The 24,289-nt window shown below is 47.3% G+C and overlaps 2 protein-coding genes across 12 annotated transcripts in view; one reads left to right on the top strand and one right to left on the bottom strand.

The window, feature by feature from the left end:
• Nucleotides 1–2,589: 2,589 nt before the first annotated feature.
• On the bottom strand, nt 2,590–12,636 carry RAB19 (RAB19, member RAS oncogene family). Its single transcript, XM_019959181.2, has 3 exons — nt 12,436–12,636; nt 9,774–9,957; nt 2,590–4,225 (listed from the first exon to the last, which is right to left on the bottom strand). The coding sequence occupies exons 1-3, from the start codon at nt 12,634–12,636 to the stop codon at nt 3,957–3,959; spliced, it is 654 nt and encodes a 217-aa protein (XP_019814740.1). The 3' UTR covers nt 2,590–3,956.
• A 7-nt stretch (nt 12,637–12,643) lies between these two features.
• Nucleotides 12,644–24,289, top strand: part of SLC37A3 (solute carrier family 37 member 3) — a 69,407-nt gene continuing 57,761 nt past the window's right edge. For 10 of the 11 annotated variants that reach the window (XR_011566333.1, XR_011566331.1, XR_011566330.1 and 7 more), the window contains exon 1: nt 22,420–22,555. The gene's annotated coding sequence lies outside the window, so the exon portion shown is untranslated. Of the gene's footprint in view, nt 12,821–22,419; nt 22,556–24,289 lie in introns of those variants that run through there. The other variant, XM_070788242.1, reaches the window with a different exon arrangement.

The following is a 24,289-nucleotide window of genomic DNA, read 5'->3' as shown; positions in this document are numbered from 1 at the left end:
CACCAGCAGTCAGTCAACACAGAGCCTTCCTTCACCAGAGCTCTAAAGTAGAACTCACCTGATGAGCTTCTAGTGCCCTGCAAGCCTGTGCTGAGCTTCAGAAAAGCCTGCACCTCTTTCCAAAGAAAGGCAATGCCAAAGAATGTTCAAACTACCGCACAATTGCACTCATCTCACACAGCTAGCAACGTGCTGCTCAGTCCTCCAAGCCAGGCTTCATCAGTACGTGAACAGCGAACTTTCAGATGTTCAAGCTGGATTCAGAAAAGGCAGAGGAACCAGAGATCAAATTGCCAACATCCGCTGGATCATCGAAAAAGCAAGAGAGTTCCAGAAAAACATCTGCTTTATTGATTACGCCAAAGCCTTAGACTGTGTGGATCACAACAAACTGTGGACAATTCTTCAAGAGATGGGAATACCAGACCAGGTGATGTGTCTCCTGCGAAATCTGTGTGCAGGTCAAGAAGCAACAGTTAGAAATGGACATGGAACAACAGACTGGTTCCATGGGAAAGGAGTACGTCAAGTCTGTATATTGTCACCCTGCTTATTTAACTTATATGTAGAGTACATCATGCGAATGCTGGGCTGGATGAAGCACAAGCTGGAATCAAGATTGCTGGGAAAAATATCAATAACCTCGGATATGCAGATGACACTACCCTTATGGCAGAAAGTGAAGAAAAACTAAAGAGCCTCTTGATGAAAGTGAAAGAGGAGAGTGAAAAAGTTGGCTTAAAACTCAACATTCAAAAAACTAAGATCATGGCTTCTGGTCCCATCACTTCATGGCAAATAGATGGGGAAACAATGGAAACAGTGTCAGACTTTACTTTTTTGGGCTCCAAAATCACTGCAGATGGTGACTGCAGCCATGAAATTAAAAGACACTTGCTCCTTGGAAGAAAAGCTATGACCAACCTAGACAGCATATTCAAAAGCAGAGACATTACTTTGCCAACAGAGGTCCATCTAGTCTAAGCTATGGTTTTTCCAGTAGTCCTGTACGGATGAGAGAGTTGGACTGTAAAGAAAGCTGAGCACCGAAGAATTGATGCTTTTGAACTGTGGTGTTGAAGAAGACTCTTGAGAGTCCCTTGGACTGCAAGGAGATCCAACCAGTCCATCCTAAAGGAAATCAGTCCTGAGTGTTCATTGGAAGGACTGATGCTGAAGCTGGAGCTACAATACTTTGGCCACCTGATGCAAAGAACTGACTCAGTGGAAAAGACCCTGATGCTGGGAAACATTGAAGGTGGGAGGAGAAAGGGATGACAGAGGATGAGATGGTTGGATGGCATCACCCATTCAATGGACATGAGTTTGAGTAAGCTCCAGGAGTTGGTGATGGACAGGGAGGCCTGGTGTGCTGCAGTCCATGGGGTCGCAAAGAGTTGGCATGACTGAGTGATTGAACTGAAGTTTTTAAAGCAGACCTCTGTGTGCCCTCAGCCAGGAAAGCTGCTCCACTTCCAACCCTTCTGTCCCAGCACCATCATTTCAACAGAGCCCACACTGGCTAATTACAGGTTGCTGGTGTTCGGATGAACTTGTTCTCACATATATAAACCTGTTGGTAGGAGTATTTAATTCCAGATAACCCGCAGAATGCATCATCCTAGAAGCTGATGAGGTTTTCGAGTGTTGGCTAAGACTGATATACAGATAAATGAAGGAGGAGTGGTGTGAACCCTTCACCTCATAGCCCACTCAGCCTCTTTCTTCTCTGCCCACTTTCCCCTGATCCACTCAGTTTTCCTTCTCCTTCTTAATGACTGCCTGCTCACTGTCTCTTCTGAAAATTGCTCAGTGGTTTGGTATAGGTATATTGCTGATCTGCCTTGTGAACTCCTGCTTCACATAACCCTTTCCTTTTTAAAAGTTATTTTTGGCTGTAGTGGGTCTTTGTTGCTGTGCACAAGCTTCCTCTAGTTGTGGGGTGCGGGCTTCTCACTGTGGTGGGTTTTCTGGTTGTGGAGCGCGGCCATGTGGCCTCAGTAGTTGTGGCGCACAGGTTCAGTTACCCTGAACCATGTGGAATCCTCCCATACCAGAGATCAAACCCGTGTCCCTGCATTGACAGGCGGATTCTTAACCACCAGACCACCAGGGAAGTCCAGCCCTTTCTTTAGAAGGAGAGTATGTATGTTAAAAAGGTTAGTCTGCTTTGATGCATTTGTTCCTTCTGGCTTATAATAGATTTCCTCCCTGTTTCCAAAAGGTAGGTTGTTTCGTTTCCACAATAAATACATATTGATGTGAACTAAGATGTAATTAATTTTCCGTTGGCTCACTCCCACCCTCACCTACCCTCTGTATAGTAGCAGTTCTCAAGATTTAGTGTGGGGAGAATCACCTGGCAAGCTTGGTGAAGTGTGGGTTTCTGAAAAGATTCTGATTCAGTGGGTCAGCCTTGGGTGTCAGGAATCAGAGATAAACATCCCCTGGCCACTCTCAAAGGTGTGGTTGGGGAACCCCACTTAGAGAAGTGTTGCTGTATTATACAGTCCAATGGCTAGATGGTGTGAGCCGCACATGTAATTTAAAATTTCTAGTTGTCACATTAAAAAAAGTAAAAAGAAACAGTTAAAATGTTAATATATATTTTATTTAACCTAGAAAATCTAAACTATCATTTTAACATATAATCAATATAAAATTTATTAGGAAGATAGTTTACATTTTTTTTTGTACTGTCTTCAAAATCTGCTATATATGGGGTGAGAAGTGGGAGAGAGGTTCAAGAGGGAGGGGACATATACCTATGGCCGATTCATGTTGATGTATGGCAGAAACCAACACAATATTGTAAAGCAATTATCCTCCAATTAAAAACAAATTAACTAGCAATTTAGAAAAATCTGGTATATATTTTACACTCAGCTCATCTCAAATTCAAATTCACCACATTTTAAGTGTTTAGTCGTCATACGTGGCTAGTAGCTGTTTGTTTAGATCTGGTCTCAGCCTATGGATAGTGATGCTAAGGTTTGAAATGCCTGGGAACCCTCACCTGGACCCTGGGTGAGCCCCTCATAGACATTTCCCCTTTTAGAGCTAGTTTTGTGGCTGGACCAGCCCTTGTAGTTCTTATTAGGATTGCAAGACATCCTCAGCAACAACCCTTGGGGAGCTTTGAAAAAACGAGGTTTATGACTTACAGGTTCCACAGGGTACATGGCTTGCCCCAGCCACACAGTGAGGTTAGTATTGGTTTGATACATGTCTATGAGCCAATTTAATTTCAATTCAGAACTAATATTTGATCCTGCAGATAACTGGGTGTTTTAGAAAGAAATCATATGCATCTCCTACATCCTAGGAGTCTGGTTCAATCAGCCCGACTAGGATAAAGTGAAATCCACTTCTCTCTCCATCACATGGCTCCTGACCATTTGGCAAGACAGTATTTATGGTCTTCAGCTCAAAAGGCTTTGCTCCCCAAACTAAGCCTCAAAGTGTGAATGTCAGGAAGCAAAAGTTAACAACATCTGGTCATCATGGCAGGCTGTTCCCCCATCCTCCTGTGTCCACACTGTTTTAAACCACTCTGGAATGTTCCAAACATCCTCTCGATAATCCTCTCTTCTTCTTTCCTTCACTGCTCACTTCTCCAAACGAGAGGCAAAGTTCAGTAGAAAACAGCTGGAGGGCTGGGGAGACAGAAGGGGAAAGATGCACAGAAAGGGAAAAAAAGAATAAATCTTGTCCTGCCACCCCTGGGCCTCGAGTCCTAGGAAAAGTCAAGAGAAACAAGGGTGTCCTCCGTTGTCAGAATCAGTGTCCCCTCCTCTGGTGTGAACTGAGGCCAAAGGGCGCCCCCCTGACCCCCACCCCAGGCAGGAAGGAGTAGAAACAGAGGCAAGTCGGGTTACTCAGCAGACTCGAGGCCAGCAGCTGCCCTTGGTTTCAGAGGTGGCCTCTGCTGGGTGTGACCTGCCTGGGGAACCCTCTCAGCAGGTGCACTGATTCTTCTCCCTCGGGGCCGGGGCCATGAGGACTGGAGTGGACTCCAGCGGGAGGCTGCCCGGGGCGCCCTCCCCGTACAAGGGCAGGCTGTGGCGGGCCATCAGCTCCCTAGCCATCAGCACGAAGACCTCGTCGATGTTCTTGGACTCCTTGGCAGATGTCTCCAGAACAGCCAGGAGGCCGTATTTCTCAGCCAGGATGCAGGCATCCTCAAAGAGAACGTGGCGTTTTTCCCACAGGTCACACTTGTTCCCTGGGAGTGAGAGAGAAGCAGATATTCCGGGGAGTAACTTCCTCTGGTTTTTTAAAAGGTGGAATTAAAAAGAACATTTTAGTTCAGCAGATGCCAAAGAAAGATAGGAGACAGAACATCCACCTAACCTAGGAAAGGAAGAAAGTGAAAGTGAAGTCTGTCAGTCCTCTCTGACTCTTTGTGACCCCAGGGACTGTAGCCTACCAGGTTCCTCCGTCCATGGGATTTTCCAGGCAAGAGTACTGGAGGGGGTTGCCATTTCCTTCTCCAGGGGATCTTCCCGACCCAGGAATTGAAACCCGATCTCCTGCATTTCAGGCAGGCGCTTTACCCTCAACCGTTACACTGAGGGAGTAAGAAGAGTTAAGAAGTTAGAGAAACAGAGCAAATGGGAAGCAGAAAAAGATGCAAAGCAGCAGTCTTCAGGGGGAGAGCAGGGCGTCTTATGAACGGTGTTCAGAAATTCGCGATGAGGTAGTACGCCGAGGGTTTAAACGGAGACTGAGGAGCTGGCCTCCCTGTGAACGGCTGGAGCTGAAGGAACACGACAGCTAACGCACAACCGTCTCTTTGACTTTTGTACAGTGGTGACGTGGCCTCGAGGGGCTGGGGTAAACTTTTGGGAGAGAAAGACTCCTTTGTGTGAAGAACCGTGGAGATGGAATGGGAACTGTGGTGGAAGGGCAGGGACACCTCTGTGACGGAATGACACCGCTGACTATCCCAGATTAAGGCGAGGAGGCCACTGACAGAAAACAACAGCAAGACCCCTCGTGTCAGCCCTCGGGGTTGGATGCGTCACAAACCGGAACACCGGGGACACTTTGAGATCATCTCTGGGGGCGTTTCTGGAACCAGTTAAGAAGTGAGGGCAGAGACGGTTGTTACAACAGACACACGAGGGAGTAAATGACCAAGAAACAGTTGTGAGATTCCCAGAAATCCCCCCACATCTTGGCATCTGTTCCCCTCCTCTGCCCCACCTGTTTCTGCAGAGGAGGGAAGGGGGGTGAAGGGCGGGGCCATATGGGCGGGACAAGGAGGGCGGGGTCATAGGGGGCGGGACAGGAGGGTGGGGCCTAAGGGGCGGGGCCAGCAAGGGAGGCGAGGGAGGTGCAGAAGGGAACTGGCCCAGGCAGGGTGGCTTTGCAGGGCAGCTTTCGAGGTTCTTCTGCTCCAAGATATTCCGGGAAGCCTGCGAATTTAAAGGATACAGCCCACCTTCCTGGGGAAACCTCCAGTGAGATTAGAACTGCGTGGTTCCCCTCGGTGAGATGCATGGGATTCGCACCTAAGCTTCATTCCCTGGAAACTGCCGTTGGTGGGGTTTCCTTCCCTGCCTGCTCAGCTCTGTCATTGGCCGGGGGTGCGGGGGGCGCGGGGGGCGGGGGGACCCTCGGAGCCTCTCATTCAGCAGGGCAGGACAGTTTCCCTGGGTTGAGGTCTCAGCACTGTGCTAAGTGCTTTATGTGTTCCTTTATTTAATCCTTTCAATTCAACCATACCTTTGAAGCAGGTGCTAGCTTTATAGATGAGAAAGTCAAAATTCAGAGAAAGGGATGAACCCAAGTTCAGACAGGCAGGACAGAGAGGGAGATTTGAACCCAAATCTGTTTGACTGCAAAGTTCAGGCACTAGAGTGGATGAGACACTGCTTCAACCAGAGCTTCAGGGGACCCTGGGTGACTGTTAGCCTGACCAACTGCTGGAAAGTGTTTGGAAAGGAACTGACCCCATGGAGGCTCTAGTTCAAACCCTGCCTCACCCATCAGTAAGTACCTTGACCCAGTTACTTAGCACCATATTCAATCTCCAGAGGCTTCGATTTCCTCAGCTGGGAAACGAGGATGGTGGTCTCTGCTTCTTTGGATGGTTGTGAGGGTTAAATGAAGGGACTCAGCGGATTCAGAGTGGAGTTTAGTACATGTCACCTGTTATTACCTCTTCTTACCAACCCTCCTTGTTCCCACAGGTCAGGAGAAACTATCATGAAAGGTGTCAGAGACCTCGGCCAGTGTCCTCCCTGGTGCTTCGAAGAAGTGGTTATTGAGGAAGAAATCTAGGCCTTTTGGAGGTGGGTGGGGAAGGATCCGTGTTAATTTGTGTAAACACAGAATAAGTGCCTTTAGAAGTGTCCAATAGATCAGAAGTCAAATCAAAAAAGTTTCTGGTTCCAAAGGGGACCTTTGGCTAAGAAGTAAAAAGAAGAGACATTCTTCCCCAAAGAGACAAGTGGTCCTCTGTGTGGAGGCCACCTGGCCTCACTAATCTCTCTTTCCTGGTTTCAGGCATGTGGGGAAAGACACCATCCCTCTGAAAAAAGGAGGGGACTAAATTTGAGGCACGTTTTCTTTGGCTGGCCGTGGATTAGGGGCTTCTGATCTGACGCAGCAGGAAGGGATGAGCCCTGTTGAGGCTCTTGGAGTGACTTTGATTAAGTTACAAGAAGCAGAATGAGTTACAAAGCAGCATTCTCCTCAAGGCTGTGCATACAACAGGGGCTAGTTGTTGTTGTTCTGTCAGTCAGTCGTGTCAGACTCTCTGCGACCCCATGGACCACAGCACGCCAGGCTCCCCTGTCCTTCACTATCTCCCAGAGTTTACTCAAACTCACATCCATTGAGTCAATGATGCTATCCAACCATCTCATCCTCTGTCGTCCCCTTCTCCTCCTGCCCTCAATCTTTCCCAGCATCAGGGTCTTTTCCAATGAGTTGGCTCTTTGCATCAGGTGGCCAAAGCTAGACTATGACTTAGAGCAGCAAAGACAGGGGAAGAGTGGTTCTAGAATAACAAGTCCTTTCTGGAGTCTGGATGATAATAATAAATGGACTGAGTGTGCCAGCGATGTGTCCATCAGCGGAGGTCCAGGGTGAGCACCTTACCCCAGGTCCACCTGCCCAGAGGCTGGCCAGCAACCTGGGCCTGGCTTTGATGTGAAAAGAAAGAATGGGACAATGGGGTTTCCTTTCTGAGGAATGTGAGCTAGAGGGTATGAGAGAATGAGGGATTTTGTGGCAGGAGCAGGCTGGGGATGATGCCTGGAGGAACCCAAGAGGGAGGGCTCAGGGTGAGAGAGAGTGGCCAGCCCACACCCCACCCCACATGTAAGAAGCAGCTCTGAGAGAGGAGATAGATGCACAATAGTGGAGGAAGCTTGCCAGGTGGCTCAGTGGTAAAGAATCCCCCTGCCAAGACAGAAGACATGGGTTCGATCCCTGGGTCAGGAAGATCCCTTGGAGTAGGAAATGGCAACACGCTCCAGTATTCTTGCCTGAAGAATTCCATGGACAGAGGAGCCTGGTGGCCTACAGTCCATGGGGTTGCAAAGAGCACAGACAGTGGAGGAGCCTGGTTCATCGATCCCAGCCTGAGAGGACGGTGGCCTGGCTCCATTGTGGCTCCTCCTCTCGGTGAGTTTGGTTGCTGACTTTTCCTAGGTCCCAGGGACTTGTACCCTCACCATAAGCCCCCCCTCAATTATTTAAGGGACATTGATGAGTGTGTTCCCTCAAACATACTTCTAGAAGGAAATCCCACCCTTTATGACACACTTACTATGTGCCAGGCACTGTCAAGCAATGCATACACTTTTTCTCACTAAATCTTTACAACCCCAGTGAATATTGATCAAATGTTATAGATGAGGAAGCTAAGGTTCAGAGGGTAACTTAGCACAGAGCTAGGATATGCTTATCAATGGGTAGCTCTTTCTTAGTCCCACAGCAGCTGTCTAGACCTTTGCTCTGCAGACTTTAATTTGCACAAGAATCTCTCTAGGATCAATTCATCCAGTAGATCTGGGGTAAGGCCTGAGATGGGGCATTTGTAACAAACCCCAAAGTGATGCGGATGCTATAGATTTTTAGGGAAGTGGAAATACACTCTGTGATATCTTCATGATGAATACTTGTTATCATATACTTATCCAAATCCATAGAAAGCACAACACCAAGAATGATTCATAATTTAAACTATGGACTTTAGATGATTATGATGTGTCCATGTAGGGTCATTCTTTGTAACAAATGTACCACATTGTTAGGGGACATTGACATGGGAGGGGCTATGCATGTGTGGGGACTTCCCTGGTAGCTCAGCTGGTAAAGAATCCTCCTGCAATGCAGGAGACCCTGGTTCAATTCCTGGGTCGAGAAGATCCCCAGGAGAAGGAATAGGCTACCCATTCCAGTATTCATGGGGCTTCCTGGTGGCTCTGATGGTAAAGAATCTGCCTGCACTGCAGGAGACCTGGGTTCAATCCCTGGGTTGGGAAGATCCCCTGGAGGAGAGCATGGGAACCCACTCCAATATTCTTACCTGGAGAATCCCCATGGACAGAGGAGCCTGGCGGACTACAGTCTGTGGGGTCACAAAGAATCAAGAGTCGGACATGACTGAGTGACTAGCACAGCACATGCATGCGTGGGTACAGGGGACATATGGGAAATCTCTGTATCTTCCTCTCAGTTTTGCTAAGAACTTTAAACTGTTCTGAAAAAATAAGTCTTAATACAACAAACAAAAACCCGGTGATGCTGCTGCTGCTGCTGGTCTGCAGGCCACACTTTGAGTAGTGAAAACTAAACCAGGTTGCCAAAATGAACGAGCCACCTGGTAGACAGTAGTGTCCTCAGGAGGGGTGGTGCGCTGCTTGCAAAGCTAATGCTGTAGGGAACTGACAGTATATTGTGCTCCATCACGTCCGACTTGTTGCAACCCCATGGGCTGTAGCCCACCAGGCTCCCCTGTCCATGGGATTTCCCAGGCAAAAATACTGGAGTGGGTTGCCATTTCCTACACCAGGGGATCTTCTTGACTTAGGGATTGAACTCACTGTCTTGCGTCTCCTGCATTGGTAGGCAGATTCTTCACCACTGCACCGCCTGGGAAGTTACCCATTTGCAAATATACAATGGGACTGCACCTATTCCAAGCTGCGAGTTCACTTAGTGTAGTTGAAGTTGATGTTAATTTTGATGTGAACTTGTTTTTAAGATTTGTTTAGGATCTTCGCAAGTGTGAGAAGTCATTCAAGAGTGTTGTCAGTCATAGTCATCTGAGTGGCTCAAGGGATTAAGAGCCATCTGAAGCTATGAAACTCACACTACAGAGTATTTGCTGTGTAGTCTGCAAATATGTGTGTTGAATCAGCCAGGGTGCACCTTCATCTATATGTCTCGGGTTTTTGCAATGAGAAACTCTAGGGTGGGGTCTTGGAGTCTATATTCTTTTTTTTTTTTTTTTAGGCCTCGCAGTGCAACACGTGCCATCTAGTTCCCCACCCAGGGATTCAATGAGTGTGCCCTGCATTAAGAGTGCAGAGTCTCAACCGCTGGACTGCCAAGGAATCTGTATTCTTAACAAATTCACGCCACCCCCACTATCATGCTCAAGCGAACCTGATTGGAATTTCTGGCCCAGATGTTTTCTGAGGTCCTAGCCTCCACGTGTGCTGTTATGACTTCCTGTTCCACTGTCATTGGAAACCCGGAAAAAGCTGAGCATGCGGCGTAAAGGAAAGAGAAATGCCTTGAAATCCACATACCAATCAGCATGATGACCAAGTTCGCTGCTCCATATTTCTCTATCTCGTGAATCCAGTGAGGAACAGACTCGAACGTGGACCGCCGGGTGAGGTCGTAGGCGATGATGGCCGCGTGGGCGCTGCGGTAGTAGCTCTGGGTGATGGTCCGGAAACGTTCCTGGCCGGCGGTGTCCCACACCTGCATCTGCAGAAGGTCGGGCAAGGGGGTCTGCATGAGGAGTTCCCGTGTCTGATGCTCACCTAAGTTGTTTCCTGTGTCTCACTTCTAGAGATCCAGACTCACGAGGTCTGGGGTGGGGCCCAAGAGTCTGCTTTTTTCAGAGGCTCCCCAGTGTCATCTGGATGTGCTTTCAGGTTGGGAGTCATCACCTAAGGGACCCTTCAGCCTGAGAGGTGGATCCAGGGTACTAGGATGTGGTGTTCTTTGCCTTTCCAGCACACTCATTTCCTTGTCTAGATTTTGGATTTGTTTTTTGACCCCGGTAAAGGTGAGGGCACTGGCTAAACTGCTTTGATTTTGAAGGACCACTCAGTCTATGGTTTAGAAGTTCTATGTTTAGAAGTGTGCCCATAATTATTGTTTAGTCGTGTACAACTCTGTGACCCCATGGACTGTAGCCCGACAGCTCCTCTTGTCTATGGGATTTCCCAGGCAAGAATACTGGAGTGGGTTGCCATTTCCTCCTCTAGAGAATCTTCCTTACCCAAGAATCAAACCCAGGTTTCTTGCATCTCCTGCATTGGCAGGCAGATTCTTTACCACTGAGCCACCAGGGAAGCCCTTGTCCTCATAATACTACCTTCCAAATGAACAACCCAGGCAGTGGTACAAATTTATATTCCCTCCAAAAGTGTTTGAAGGTACTTATTTTTTCTTTTAGGTTTAAAAAATTTTTTTTAATTTTATTTATTTATTTATTTTTGGCCACGTTGGGTCTTCACTGCTGCACAGGTTTCCTCTAGTTGTGATGAGTGGGGGTTATGCTCTAGTTGCCGTGTGTGGGTTTCTCCTTGAGGTGGCTTCTCTTGTTCCAAAGCACGGGCTCTAGGGCACTTGGGCTTCGATAGTTGTGGTTTCCGGGCTCTAGAGCACAGGCTCAATAATTGTGGCACACAGGCTTTGTTGCTCTGGGGCATATGGGATCCTCCGAGACCAGGGATCAAACCCATGTCTCCTGCATTGGCAGGCAGATTCCCACTGTGCCACCAGGGGAGCCCCAGTACCTGTTTTTTTTTTTCATACTCTCACATTATTTATAAAGTTTATTTTTTAAAGAAAGTTTTCAAAGATACACACAACTAGAGAGAATAAAACATTGAACCCTCACATAACCATATAATTATCAAGATTTTCCCACTCTTGCTTCATGGAGTCCTTTCTGTTGATTTATTTGAAATATTATTTTGAAGAGAATCCCAGACTTTGTGTCATTTCATGCCTATTTACTGGAGAAGGCAATGGCACCCCACTCCAGTACTCTTGCCTGGAAAATCCCATGGACGGAGGAGCCTGGTAGGCTGCAGTCCATGGGGTTGCTGACGGTCGGACACGACTGAGCGACTTCACTTTCACTTTTCACTTTCATGCATTGGAGAAGGAAATGGCAACCCACTCCAGTGTTCTTGCCTGGAGAATCCCAGGGATGGCGGAGCCTGGTGGGCTGCCGTCTATGGGATCACACAGAGTCGGACACGACTGAAGCGATTTAGCAATGCCTACTTACATACTTCCTTAATAAATGGACATTGTCTTTCATAACCATAACACCATTATCACTGCTAATAAACTGTTCAATAACTCCTTAGTATGATCTAATATTCAGACCAGATTAAATTTTCCTAAATGGTTCCAAAATATCTTTCTACTATTGTGTTTAATAAGGATCCCAAGCAAAACCCATTTATTACATCATCACCAACACTTTTTGATCCTTTTTTTTTTTCTTTTTGATCCTTTTTAATCAAATGGGTAAAAGGTATCTCAGTGTTAATTTCGTTGCTTTAATTATAAGACACAGTGGGTACCTTTACTTCTTTGCATAAATGTATGAGCCAGTTTGCATAAAAATTATGAAGTAGTAGTTTTGTCATATCTGTGAATTGCCCACTTATTGTGTTTAGTTGTTGGTCTTTTCTTTGATATTTATCAGAGCTTTGCTTCGTGGCATGCAGGATCCTAGTTCCATGACCAGGGACTGAGCCCATGCCCCCTACAGGGGAAGCATGGAGTCCTAACCACTGGACTGCCAGGGAATTCCCTTATCAGAGTTCTTTTCATGTCAAAGAAATTAGCCTTCTGTGAGTTCCATATTTGCAAATGTTTCTTTCTGGTTTGTCATTCAGCTTTTGACTTTGTTCATGGTATTTTTGAGTGTGTAGAAGTTTGACCTTTATATGATTATATAGAAGAATATAAATTTGACCTTTAGATATAAGCGTTAGATGGAGCAATATTTTCCTTTATGGCTTGTGGGCTCTTGTCTTAATTTTAAGCCTGATTTTCCCCTTCCTCAGTGAGAAAAGTAAATACTCCCATGTGTTTTTTTTCCTGGTATTTTTATGATTTCATATTTTATATTTACATCTTTTATTCCTCAGGCCTGTGTTTCTGAGTCAGAGTCTGTGGGTAAAAGAGGCGGTCCCACCCCTGCGCCCCTCTGACCTTCACTTTCTTGCCGTCAATCTCCAGGGCACGCACAGTGAAGTCGACCCCGATCGTGTTCTGCTGTGCCTCCATGTAGACCCCGGACTTGAAATGCTGCACAACACACGTCTTGCCCACATTGGAATCCCCGATGAGGATAATCTTGAACAAATAGTCAAAGTTCTCATCCACTGTCCTGGCTGAGCTGGAGAATTGCATGGCTCTTGCCACCTAGGATCAAGGAAGAAAAGAAGGAATTTAGCCTATCTTTAGTGAACAGCTACTGGCGGCCACGAACTATTCTTGGCACTCAGGATTCAGGACGGCACAAGACAGAGGAAGGTCACTGCTTTCCTGGCACAGACATCCTTGTGGGAGGAGAAGGACATTAACTACTGGTCAGGTAAGAGGGAGCTGCCCCCACAAACCCCACCTGTCCTAGGTGAGTTGATAGTACTTTAGGAGTGGCCTTGGAATGAAGGGGTTCTACGGTCTGGGCCCACTCTCAGATGGTAGCATTGACTGGACTTCGCTGGTGGTCCGGTGGTTAAGACTCCGCGCTTTCAGTGCTTCCACTGCAGGGGGCGAGGGTTTGATCCCTGGTCTGGGAACTAAGATCCCACACACCTTGTGGCCTGGCTCGGCAGGTGTGTTTTACCTGCCACTTATCAGGTGGACTGACCGGTTCCTAAAGGAAATCGACTCTGAATATTCATTGGAAAGACCGATGCTGAAGCTCCAATACTTTGGCCACCTGATATGAAGAGCCGACTCACTGGAAAAGACCCTGATGCTGGGAAAGATTGAGGGCAGGAGAAGGGGGTGACAGGATGAAATGGCTGGATGGCATCACTGACTCAATGGACATGAATTTGAGCAAACTCTGGGAGATAGTGAAGGACACTGCAGACCCATGCTGCAGTCCATGGGGTCGCAAAGAGTTGGACACGACTGAGCAACTGAACAGCATCAGTTTCGGAAGGCGGGCCTGGCTCTCAGCCTGTCTCCATGTCACACGGGAGGAAGACAAATTACTGGAAGTCTGAATGTCCAGGCAACCAGCAACAAACGCCAAGGATGCTTGACAGAGAAGTCAGTTTCAGAAAGGCTTTTCTTGTCTGGGAAACTATGATTTTGAGACTACTCAAAATGAAAAGTGTGGGGAATTCCCTGGTGGTCCAGTGGTCAGGACTTTGCACTTTCACTGCCCAGGCCTTGGGTTCCATCCTTGTTCTGGGAACCAGAATCCCACAGGCTGTGCAGCGTAGCCAAACAAAACAAAAGAAACAAACAAATGAAAAGCCCAGTGGTTCGAATGTTTGTGCTGTATTCTGCCACAGGCTGGAAAAAAAGTTTCTTATGACAGTGTCTCCCTAACTGACTATCAGAATTTCCTGGGAAGGTAATTAAATAATTAAATATACAGGGACCTCCCTGTGGCTCAGTGGTAAAGAATCTGCCTGCCAATGCAGGAGACACAGGTTTGATCCCTGGTCCTGGAGGATCCCACATACCTCGAGCAACTAAGCTCACGTGCTGTAACTACTGAAGCCCGTGTGTCTGGAGCCTGTACTCTGCAACAGGAGAAACCACCGCAAGGAAAACCCCGAGCATTGCAGCTAGAGAATAGCCCCTGCTTACTGCAACTAAAGAAGGCCTGCATGCAGTAACGAAGATCCAGCACAGCCAAAAATAAATAAATAATAAAAGAATTTTAAAAATATATGTATATAAGATCCGTCTAGTCAAGGCTATGGTTTTTCCAGTGGTCCTGTATGGATGTGAGAGTTGGACTGTGAAGAAAGCTGAGCACCGAAGAATTGATGCTTTTGAATTGTGGTGTTGGAGAAGACTCTTGAGAGTCCCTTGGACTGCAAGGAGATCCAACCAGTCCATTCTGAAGGAGATCAACCCTGGGATTTCTTTGGAAGGAATGATGCTAAAGCTGAAACTCCAGTACTTTGGCCACCTCATGCAAAGAGTTGACTCATTGGAAAAGACTCTGATGCTGGGAGGGATTGGGGGCAGGAGGAGAAGGGGAGGGCAGAGGATGAGATGGCTGGATGGCATCGCTGACTCGATGGACGTGAGTTTGAGTGAACTCCGGGAGTTGGTGATGGACAGGGAGGCCTGGTGTGCTGCGATTCATGGGGTCGCAAAGAGTTGGACATGACTGAGCGACTGAACTGAACTGAACTGATATATACATATATATTCCGGAGCCCATCTCAGATCTGCTAAATAGATGTAAAAACATGCACACACACTCCCAGGTGATTTTGATAAGCAGCCAGGTTTGGGAAGCATCAACCAGTACGGTCAACCACCTGAAACTTTATTCTTGCCCTCAGCATCTCTGCTTAAACATCCATCCACACTTCAATATCTCAGATCACAAGGAGCTCACTACCTTCTGACAAAAATCAATTTTGTGTGCACAGCTCTTATGTAGGGTTGAAATCTATGTCCTTGAGGTTTCTAACTGTGGACCCTCACGCTACGCCAGGATTCTTACTCCACATGACAGCCCAGCAGACATTTGGAGCAGCAAGCAGGTCCCCTTGAAGCAGATATCCCAGACCCTTTGACTGTTCTTCAGTTGTGTTGCGTCTCCTCATCAAATGTCTCATAAGAATACATGAAAGCTTATCCGTTTGATAACTAAATTTGATGTGCTGCCAATTGTCCCTGTCTATGACACCCTTCCTCATTTCTCCCTGGAGAATTCTTGCCTGGAGAATCCCAGGGATGGGGGAACCTGGTGGGCTGCCGTCTATGGGGTTACACAGAGTCGGACACGACTGAAGCGACTTAGCAGCAGCAGCAGCATGACATCCTTCCTCATTTCTCCCAGTTTTATTTTCTGGTCTTCTCAAAAGTCATAGAACATGACAAGTCTGTATCATCACACAAATTAAAATCTATACTTAAAAACCCTAAGCTTTAAATGAATGAAGGAGGTTCCCTGAAGCTACTGTGGCTGCCTGATCCAGCAAAAAAGAGAAACAGCCAAACCACTTTTTCCCCCTCTGGCTTTTCAAATAAAGAAAGCCATTCTACTTCCGGTGTCTAACCACTGTCATGTGAGCTGAAATCTGACTTCTCCCCTGACCTCGGCCGCCTCCCCCAGTAAGTCCTCAGGCTTTCCGCACAAGCCCCCTTCACACGCCCTGCAAGGAGAGAAGAGCCACGTCCACCCCCTGCAAAACCCTCCACCCCGCAACGTCCACCTGTTGCTCACCTGTTGCTCACGTCTGCCAGCAGGTGTTTGCTCTTTCTCCTGCTTTTCCTTTTGGCCCTCCGTGCCCCTTCTTCCTCCTGCCTCGAGGTGCGGTGGGAACTGTAGTTCTGTTCCCCAGGTGTCAGGTTTAGTGGCTTGAGAAACCGAAAGGAAAGTGTAAACCTTCCCTCCGTCTCCCCCTCCCCCGCCATCCGGAGGAGCTGCCACTGGGTACAAAGCGCGGGGTGAGGTCCTGGCCACACCCGCCACGCTAAGTCAACTTTCCTCTGAGCGTGGAGCATCCCATGTCATCCATCACAGCCTGAACGAAAAGGACTAGCCAGCTGTATCAGCCAACACCTACTGAGCCGCCCTGTTTCTTTTTCCTGCTCGCCTTCTCTTGGGCGGCCCCAGCCCCCATTTTTCCTGGTGTCCCCTGTTTGCCTGGGGTGGGGCTGGCTAGTTGAAGGACAACAAGTTAAAGGGGACTACAGACCTGGGTTTTGAGTCATTTAATTGTTTTGTGGGCTTGAATAACCTTTGCTGAGGCGTCACTGAGCGAAAGGAGGTGATCCAAAGAGAAGACTGAAAAACTAAATTGGGAAGATCCCCTGGAGAAGGAGATGGCAACCCACTTGGAAAATCCCATGGACAGAGGAGCCAGGCTAGCTACAGTCCATAGACAGGTCGAAAGAGTCAGACACGACTTAGCGCTATCTTTTATTTCTTTCAAAGCTGAAAAAAAAAGTTTCCTCCCCCCCTCAAAATCTACCCCAAAACAAAGGTTAATTTCTAAGAAGACCTGGCATCTGTCAGTCCCCGATGGTGGCCATGGAAGCATCGAGCTGAACTGAATTTTCCTTTTTGACTTTCCCCTCACAGAGTCTGGAAGAGTCTCTGCTTCTCCTAGCCTGGGGACTAGCTCGTCTCCACTACGTAGAATGTGCCGAGTAGGCAGTTAAGCCACAAGCACCACATGCAAAACAAAACATCTGGATTGATAAAACACGAAGCTGGTATAGTGTTTTCAAACTGTGGGCTGAGACTCATTATGAGTCATGAAGTCAACTTCCGTGGGTCGTAACCAGCATTTTTACAGAAGACAGGAAGAAAGCAATTCAGAATGCATTCCTGTTTTCATGAACTGTTTGTGTCAGTTGCGAACAGGGAGGTGTGTGCTGGGGGTGATGTAAGATGCGCTTCTTACTGCGTGTAGAGGCCTGGCACCGAAAGAGAGGACAGTTGATGCACTACACAGCATTTCTTTAGAAAAACTGTAAATTATGATTTATCTTATCCGAAGTTCCATTTACACATCACTTGCAGGAACCTCTCTTTTTTTAAATTTAAACAAAAATTTTTGATTAGCGTATAATTGCTTTACAAACTTGTGTTAGTTTCTGCTGTACAGCAACAACGTGAATCAGTTATATGTATTCTTATATCCCCAGGAGGGCTACCCAAGTAGCACAGTGGTAAAGAATCTGCCTGCCAATGCAGGAGACACAGCAGACTCGGATTTGATCCCTGGGTTGGGAAGATCCCCTGGAGGAGGAAATGGCAACACACTCCAGTATTCTTGCCTGAAAAAATCCCATGGACAGAGGAGCCTAGAAGGCTATGGTCCGTGGGGTCACAAAGAGTCAGACACGACTGAGCCAGTGAGCACACACGTATCCCCAGGAACCTCTCAGGGAGGATAAACCCAATGTTGGCAGGTAGAGCAAGAAAACAAACAACAACAAAAAACACTGCCAAATACTGCTGCTGCAGATCGTGTTTTGAAAGCCATGGTCATGTATATGGGGCTTGAAAATGAAGTATAAGTCAAGATCCATGGCAAACGTATGGGTAGGGGCAGGAAATAGAACCCACGAGACGTGTCAGTGAGGTTAGGTGTACAAATGTTTTCTTCTTCTCATATTGATTACTGATAAGGGAAAACAGCAACAACCAAAACCAGCTGACTCAGACTTCCCACTTGGGAAGGTGTCTAGAAGTAGAAATCAAATGGTAAAATGCCTGGATAGTTATGGACATAAGGAGAAATGCTGCTTTTCCCTACCCCAACCCTGTTCACCAATGTTGACTATAAGCGCAAAGAGCTGAGCTTGGGCTATGGGGGAGATGCATTCTTGACATGTGTGGTGGTGATACAGTTTACATACTTATTTTATACACACACACATATATATGTATGCGTGGTAAGTCACTTCAGTTGTGTCCAACTCTTTTGTGATCCTTTGGAATGTAGTCCAACAGAATCCTCTGTCCATGAGGATTCTCCGGGCCAGAATACTGGTGTGGGAGACTTCCCTGGTGGTCCAGTGGTTAAGACTCCATGCTCCCAATGCAGGGGATCCAGGTTTGATCCCTGGTCAGGGAACTAGATCCCACATGCCACAACTAAGACCTGGTACAGCCAAATAAATAAATACGTTTTAAAAAAGGGTTTCCAGATCTATTAAAAAAAAAAAAAGAATACTGGAGTGGGTTGCCGTGCCCTCTTACAGGGAACCTTCCCAACCCACGGATCAAACCCACATCTCTTGCATCTCCTGCATTGGCAGGTGGGTTCTTTACCACTAGCGCCACCTTAAGCCCCATATATGTGTATACACACACATATATTTCACAATGTATACATTTTACCATTTTAACTATTTTTAAGTGTGTTGTCCAATGGTATTAAATATAGTCACATTGTTGTGCAGCCATTACCACCATCCATCTCCAGAACGTTTTCATATCTCCAACTGAAACTATATCCGTTAACAACTCCTTACGCCCTCCCCTCCAGCCCTTGGTAACCACTATTCTACTTTCTGTCTCACTGGATGTGATTATCCTAGGTACTTCACACAAGTGGAATCACACAGTATCTGTCCTTTTGTATGTGGCTTATTTCACTTAGCATAATGTTCCCAGGGCTCATCCACGTTGTAACATGTGTCACAGTTTCTTTCCTTTTCAAGGTTGAATAATCATCCAAAATTTGTTTTTTACAGTAAATGTGAAACATCTGATGGATTTATTGTTGCTCACCATGGTATCACATGGTATCATAGAGCCACACCCTCTGGGGACTGTGGAGCAAACTACCTCTAGCATTGTGTAAGTTCAGTTAAGTTCAGTTCAGTCTCTCAGTCATGTCTGACTCTTTGTGATCCCATGAATTGCAGCATGCCAGGCCTCCCTGTCCATCACCACCTCCCGGAATTCACTCAAATTCATGTCCATCGAGTCGGTGATAACATCCAGCCATCTCATCCTCTGTTGTTCCCTTTTCCTCCTGCCCCCAGTCCCTCCCAGCATCAGAGTCTTTTCCAATGAGTCAACTCTTCGCATGAAGTGGCCAAAGTATTGTGTAAGGCAGTTACAAATGAAAAATAAGAGACAATTCTCCTTGTGGAAAATAAGGAAAGAGGACCTCCTCCTTTTTCTTTCAAAATTTCATTCTTTGTCCTTTTCAAATATATGTGAAAATGAAAGTCACTCAGTCCTGTCTGACTCTTTGCAGCCCCATGGACTGTAGCCTTCCAGCCTCCTCTGTCCATGGAATTCTCCAGGCCAGAATACTGGAGTGGGTTGCTGTTCCCTTCTCCAGGGGATCTTCCCAACCCAGCGATTGAACCCAGGTCAGTCAAATGTATGTACATCTGTATAATGGCTAAACAATCTCTGCCAGCCTCACAACTCTGGAAAGTTTCCTCCAGGACCTGGCAGCCATCTTTTGAAATACAAATATCCAGGAAGATATCACCCCCAACTCCCAGTTCTTATGGGAGGAACTAAGTTCCTAAGTTTTCCATGGGAGCCTTGCTCCAGTTTGCAAAACCATATCCTGTCCTAAAGGTGCGACAAATTTGTTTCTTCTCTGGATAGACCAGTACAGATGGTCTTCCCAATGACTGTGATGAAGCTGGAAGAACCATGTGTGACATAAGGTCCTGTTGAGTCCTCTTGAAACCATGTAACTCAGATTGTGACTTGAACCCATGGTTTTTTAACTCAAAAAACTAAAATCATGGCATCCAGTCCCATCACTTCATGGAAAATAGATGGGGGGAAAGTGGAGACAGTGGAAGATTTTATTTTCTTGGGTTCCAAAATCACTGTGGATGGTGACTGCAGTCATGAAGCTAAAAGATGCTTGCTCCCTGAAAGAAAAGTTATGGCAAGCCTAAACAGTGTATTAAAAAGCAGAGACATCACTTTGCTGACAAAGGTCCGTCTAGTCAAAGTTATGGTTTTTCTAGAAGTCATGTATGAATGTAAGAGTTAGACCATAAAGAAGGCTGAATGATGAAGAATCGATGCTTTTGAATTGTGAGTCCCTTGGACAGCAAGCAGTCATGTACGGATGTGAGAGTTGGACCATGAATAAAGCTGAGCACTGAAGAATTGATTCTTTTGAACTGTGGTGTTGGAGAAGACTCTTGAGAGTCTCTTGGACTGCAAGGAGATCAAACCAGGAAGTCAACCTGACTATTCATTGGAAGGACTGATGCAGGAGCTGAAGCTCCAATACTTTAGCCGACTGATGTGAAGAACTGACTCACTGGAAAAGACCCTGATGCTGGGAAAGATTGAAGGCAGGAGGCGAAGGGGACGACAGAGGATGAGATGGTTGGATGGCATCACCGACTGGATGGACATGAGTTTGAGTAAGCTCCAGGAGTTGGTGATGGACAGGAAAACCTGGCATGCTGCAGTCCATGGGCTCGCAAAAAGGTGGACATGACTGAGTGACTGACTGAACTGGAGAGCAAGGAGATCAAGCCAGTCAATCCTAAAGGAAATCAACCCTGAATATTCACTGGAAGGACTGATGCTGAAGCTGAAGCTCCATTACTTTGGCCACCTGATGTGAAGAGCCGACTCATTGGGAAAGTCGCTGATGCTGGCAAAGTTGAGGGAAGGAGGGTGACAGAAAATGAGATGGTTGAATGGCTTTACTGACTCTGGACATGAGTTAACCGTGGCATGTTGCAGTTTATGGGGTTGCGAAGAGTCGGACATGACAGCAACTGAGCAACAGCAGCAACAACAACACATGCTTGGTCTCAGGACTTAATAAAGGTCAGGTTCTTGATGTCTCATTGCAGAAAGAATTTAGTGAGAGACAAAGTAATAGGTAAGGAGAGGATTTATTTAGATAGAAACACTCCACAGAGTGTGGGCCATTTTAGAAGGTGAGAGGCCCTGAAATATTGTGTGGTTAGTTTTTAACGGGCTGAGTAATTTCAAAGGATAATGAGTGGGAGGATTATTCCAGCTGCTTCAGGGGAATGGGCAGGGATATCCATGAATTGGACTACTACTCACCTTTTGGTCTCTAAGGTTGAACTTAGAACTGTCGTGGTGACTGTGCGTGTCATCATTTAGTGTGCTGATGTGTTACTGAGGCTCAAAGTCTGTTGCTGTAGTTTAGTCACTAAGTTGTGTCCATGTCTGCCTTTTTGCAGCCTCATGGATTTCAATTTGCCAGGCTCCCTGTCCTTCACGGTCTCCTGGAGTTTGCTCAAACTCAGGGCGCCTGTGTGTGTGTGTATGTGTGTGAGTCTGTCATTTAGCATGCTGATGTGTTACAATGAGCATATACTGAGGCACAAGGTCTAATGGAAGCCAACTCCTCTGCTATCTTGAACCTATTTGGTTCTAATCAGTTCATGTCATGTCCTTGGGCTATGTCACTCTTTTGAAGGATGTGCCCTACCCCCTTCCCTCCTGTTTCACTCTCACTTGAGGACTAGTACGGTGAGGGTAGAGTCTGCTTGGCTATGTAAAGGAAGGTTCCTTTCTGCCTTTGCAACCTCTTAGCATCGCAGAAGTCACATCTGTGCATCACAGTCTGATTCAAAGCTTATTCAATAATAAAATTTTTCTTAATCTGCTCTTTGTGGAATGGTTTTCTGAGTTGGAAGACTTGGGGGAAAAAAAAATTCCCTCACTGTTGAAAGAGAGCCCAGGAGGGCAGAACACCCTTGTTTGATGTTGTGTGTTGTAAGGCCTTTAATTTTTGCTTAAGTCTCAGTCCTGACTATTCATTGGAAGGACTGATGCTGGAGCTGAAGCTCCAATACTTTGGCCACCTAATGTGAAGAACTGACTCATTGAAAAAAAACCCTGATGCTGGGAAACACTGAAGGTGGGAGAAGGGGACGACAGAGGATGAGGTGGTTGGATGGCTTCACCGACTCGATGGACATGCGTTTGCGTAAGCTCCAGGAGTTGGTGATGGACAGGGAGGCCTGGCGTGCTGCAGTCCATGGGGTTGCAAAGCTTCGGACAGGACTGAGCGACTGAACTGACTGCCAGGATCTTAACATTTTCATTTATTGTTTGAGTGACTGGGGATGCAATGTACAACAGTGAATGATACCAACAGACTATTAGCCCTGTCTTTATCAGCAACTGCATTTAAAAAATATTTAAAAAATCTAAATCTTATGCTCTCATGGCAGGTCAGTGGCACAGAGTGTGAGTCTCAAAACAAAACACAGAATAAAGTTTTTTTTGAAAAAGATGATCTATACATTATTTCTTCGCAGATTGTAACTTCTCTCTCCGTCCCTGCCTCTTTTTCTAAGAGTCCTGGCCGATGACCGTCCGTCCGCCCCGACTCAGACCCGCCCGGTTCACCCAGGCCTTGCATGGCGGCCGGAAGTTAACTTTCTCCGCTCCTCTCTCTGTTCCCTCCCCTGCGGCCCGCAGGTAAAGAGGCGCGGTCGGACTACAACTCCCAGCATGCCGCGGGCACCCGCGCGTCACGTGAGCGCCCGGAAACCCTGGCCGCCGCGGCCCGGGTGAGGTGGCGGCGGGAGTGGCGGGGTTGCGGGCGAGGTTGAGCAAGCGGAGCGAGCAGAGCGGCCAGCTGGGAACGTGACGACTACTGCGGGTCTCGGGCGAGCGGCGGTGCGTAGGGCCCACGTCCAGAAAGGCGGGAACCTGGCGTGGGGCAGGGGTGGGGGCGCCGCAGGCGAGGGCCGGTCAGAGGGGCTTCGAGGGGGCCGGGGCGGATAGGCAGACGGTGGCCGCCGGTGGGTGTGGTGCGGCAGGCCAGGCCGGCCGCCGCTCGTTCCCTCCACGCTGGGCCTGGCTTCTCGGCGCCCAGGTGCTCCGGAACCTGGCGAGGCCGGCAGGGACCGCAGCGGAGCGGGGCGGGAGGATTGGAGGGCCTCCGGGGAGAGCCTGGCCCGCAGCCCTCGCAGCGGCTCTTGTGCAAGTAAAGGGCTCCTCGTCTAGACCAGCTGAAAGGATCGCTCACAGGTAGGGCGAGGAGGCTTTTGGAAAGGATGTATGGAGGCCAGAGAAGGAGCAGAGTCTTAGCGGAATAACTGGGTTTTGCTTTTTGGCAACAACCGTGGTCTCAGTCAGGAATTTGATCTGGTTGCTTTTTCGTCATTAACTCTATATTCTTCTTTGCCGAATGTGGTCTGTTTAGTCTCACTTTTGACGGGATTTTGGGAATGTGACTGCAGAGCTTTTGGTGTTTCCAGAAATTAGGCGATCGCCTGATAATTTACAGAAATGATTATAGGGAGTTCGTGGGGTTAGCAAAGTCTAACTCTTAATGGCCACAAGCGGAGGAGCAACTAAGCCCATGTGCCACAACTACTGAAGCCCAAGCGCCTAGAGCCTGTGTTCGGCAAAAAGTGAAGCCATTACAAGGAGAAGGTTGTGCACCGCAACTAGAGTGGCCCGTCCCCGCTCCGCGTCCCCCATCACGGCAGCTAGAGAAAGCCTGCACGCAGTAAGGAGACCCAGAGCAATCAAAAATAATACTAATAGAAAAAGATTAAGAGAAAGCTGTCATCTGGACTTCAGATGGCCCCCACACACAGCATGAAAGTTCCAGCTAGAACAGCTTTCTTCAGTGTTTTGATGCCTGAATTATTATTTTTTTTTCCTTTGTTGAATGTTTGCTGTATGGCAGGCGCTATACTTAGAACTCTTTTTAAATGATCTCATGTAAATCCTTCAGTGAGGAAATTGAGACGCAAAGAAGTGAAGTCGAGGGTCTTGGATTCTAGCAGGAACTTTCTTGCTGTTGTGTGGGCCATGTGTGACTTCAGATGACTGTCTTCTCTGAATCTTTTTTTATTATTAATTAATTTATTATTTTTGATTGTGCGGGGTCTTCCTTGCTGCCTGCAGGCTTTCTCTAGTTGCAGTGATCAGGGGCCACTCTCTAGTTGCGGTGCACAGGCTTCTCCTTGTAATGGCTTCACTTTTTGCCAAGCACGGGCTCTAGGCGCTTGGGCTTCAGTAGCTGTGACACATGGGCTTAGTTACTCCTCTGCATATGGAATCTTCCTGGACTAGGGATCAAACCCATGTTCCCTGCATCGTCAGGTGGATTCTTATCCACTGCTCTACCAGGAAAGTCCTGTTCATCTTTGATTTCAGTCTCTGCATCAGAAAATAACCCCAAAAGGGTACTTTTAGAAGCTCAAAATCAGTGTGGTGAATTGTTGCTGACTAGCAGTGTGCATCGGAGAAGGCAATGGCACCCCACTCCAGTACTCTTGCCTGGAAAATCCCATGGACAGAGGACCCTGGTAGGCTGCAGTCCATGGGGTCACTAAGAGTCAGACACGACTGAGCGACTTCCCTTTCACTTTTCACTTTCATGCATTGGAGAAGGAA

Source organism: Bos indicus, chromosome 4 (assembly GCF_029378745.1).
Source record: "Bos indicus isolate NIAB-ARS_2022 breed Sahiwal x Tharparkar chromosome 4, NIAB-ARS_B.indTharparkar_mat_pri_1.0, whole genome shotgun sequence".
Lineage (NCBI taxonomy): Eukaryota > Metazoa > Chordata > Mammalia > Artiodactyla > Bovidae > Bos > Bos indicus.
Note: the sequence above shows the minus strand (reverse complement) of the source record. Positions and strands in the feature narration are given on the sequence as shown.

What these genes read in the sequence shown, in the direction of transcription:
- RAB19 (XM_019959181.2), bottom strand. Translation starts at nt 12,636, where the DNA reads ATGCAATTCTCCAGCTCAGCCAGGACAGTGGATGAGAACTTTGACTAT. An exon ending in TTGACGGCAAGAAAGTGAAG is followed by an intron (nt 9,958 to 12,435) that starts GTCAGAGGGGCG and finishes GACCTTCTGCAG; the next exon opens with ATGCAGGTGTGGGACACCGC. An exon ending in CTTGGTCATCATGCTGATTG is followed by an intron (nt 4,226 to 9,773) that starts GTATGTGGATTT and finishes TCTCACTCCCAG; the next exon opens with GGAACAAGTGTGACCTGTGG.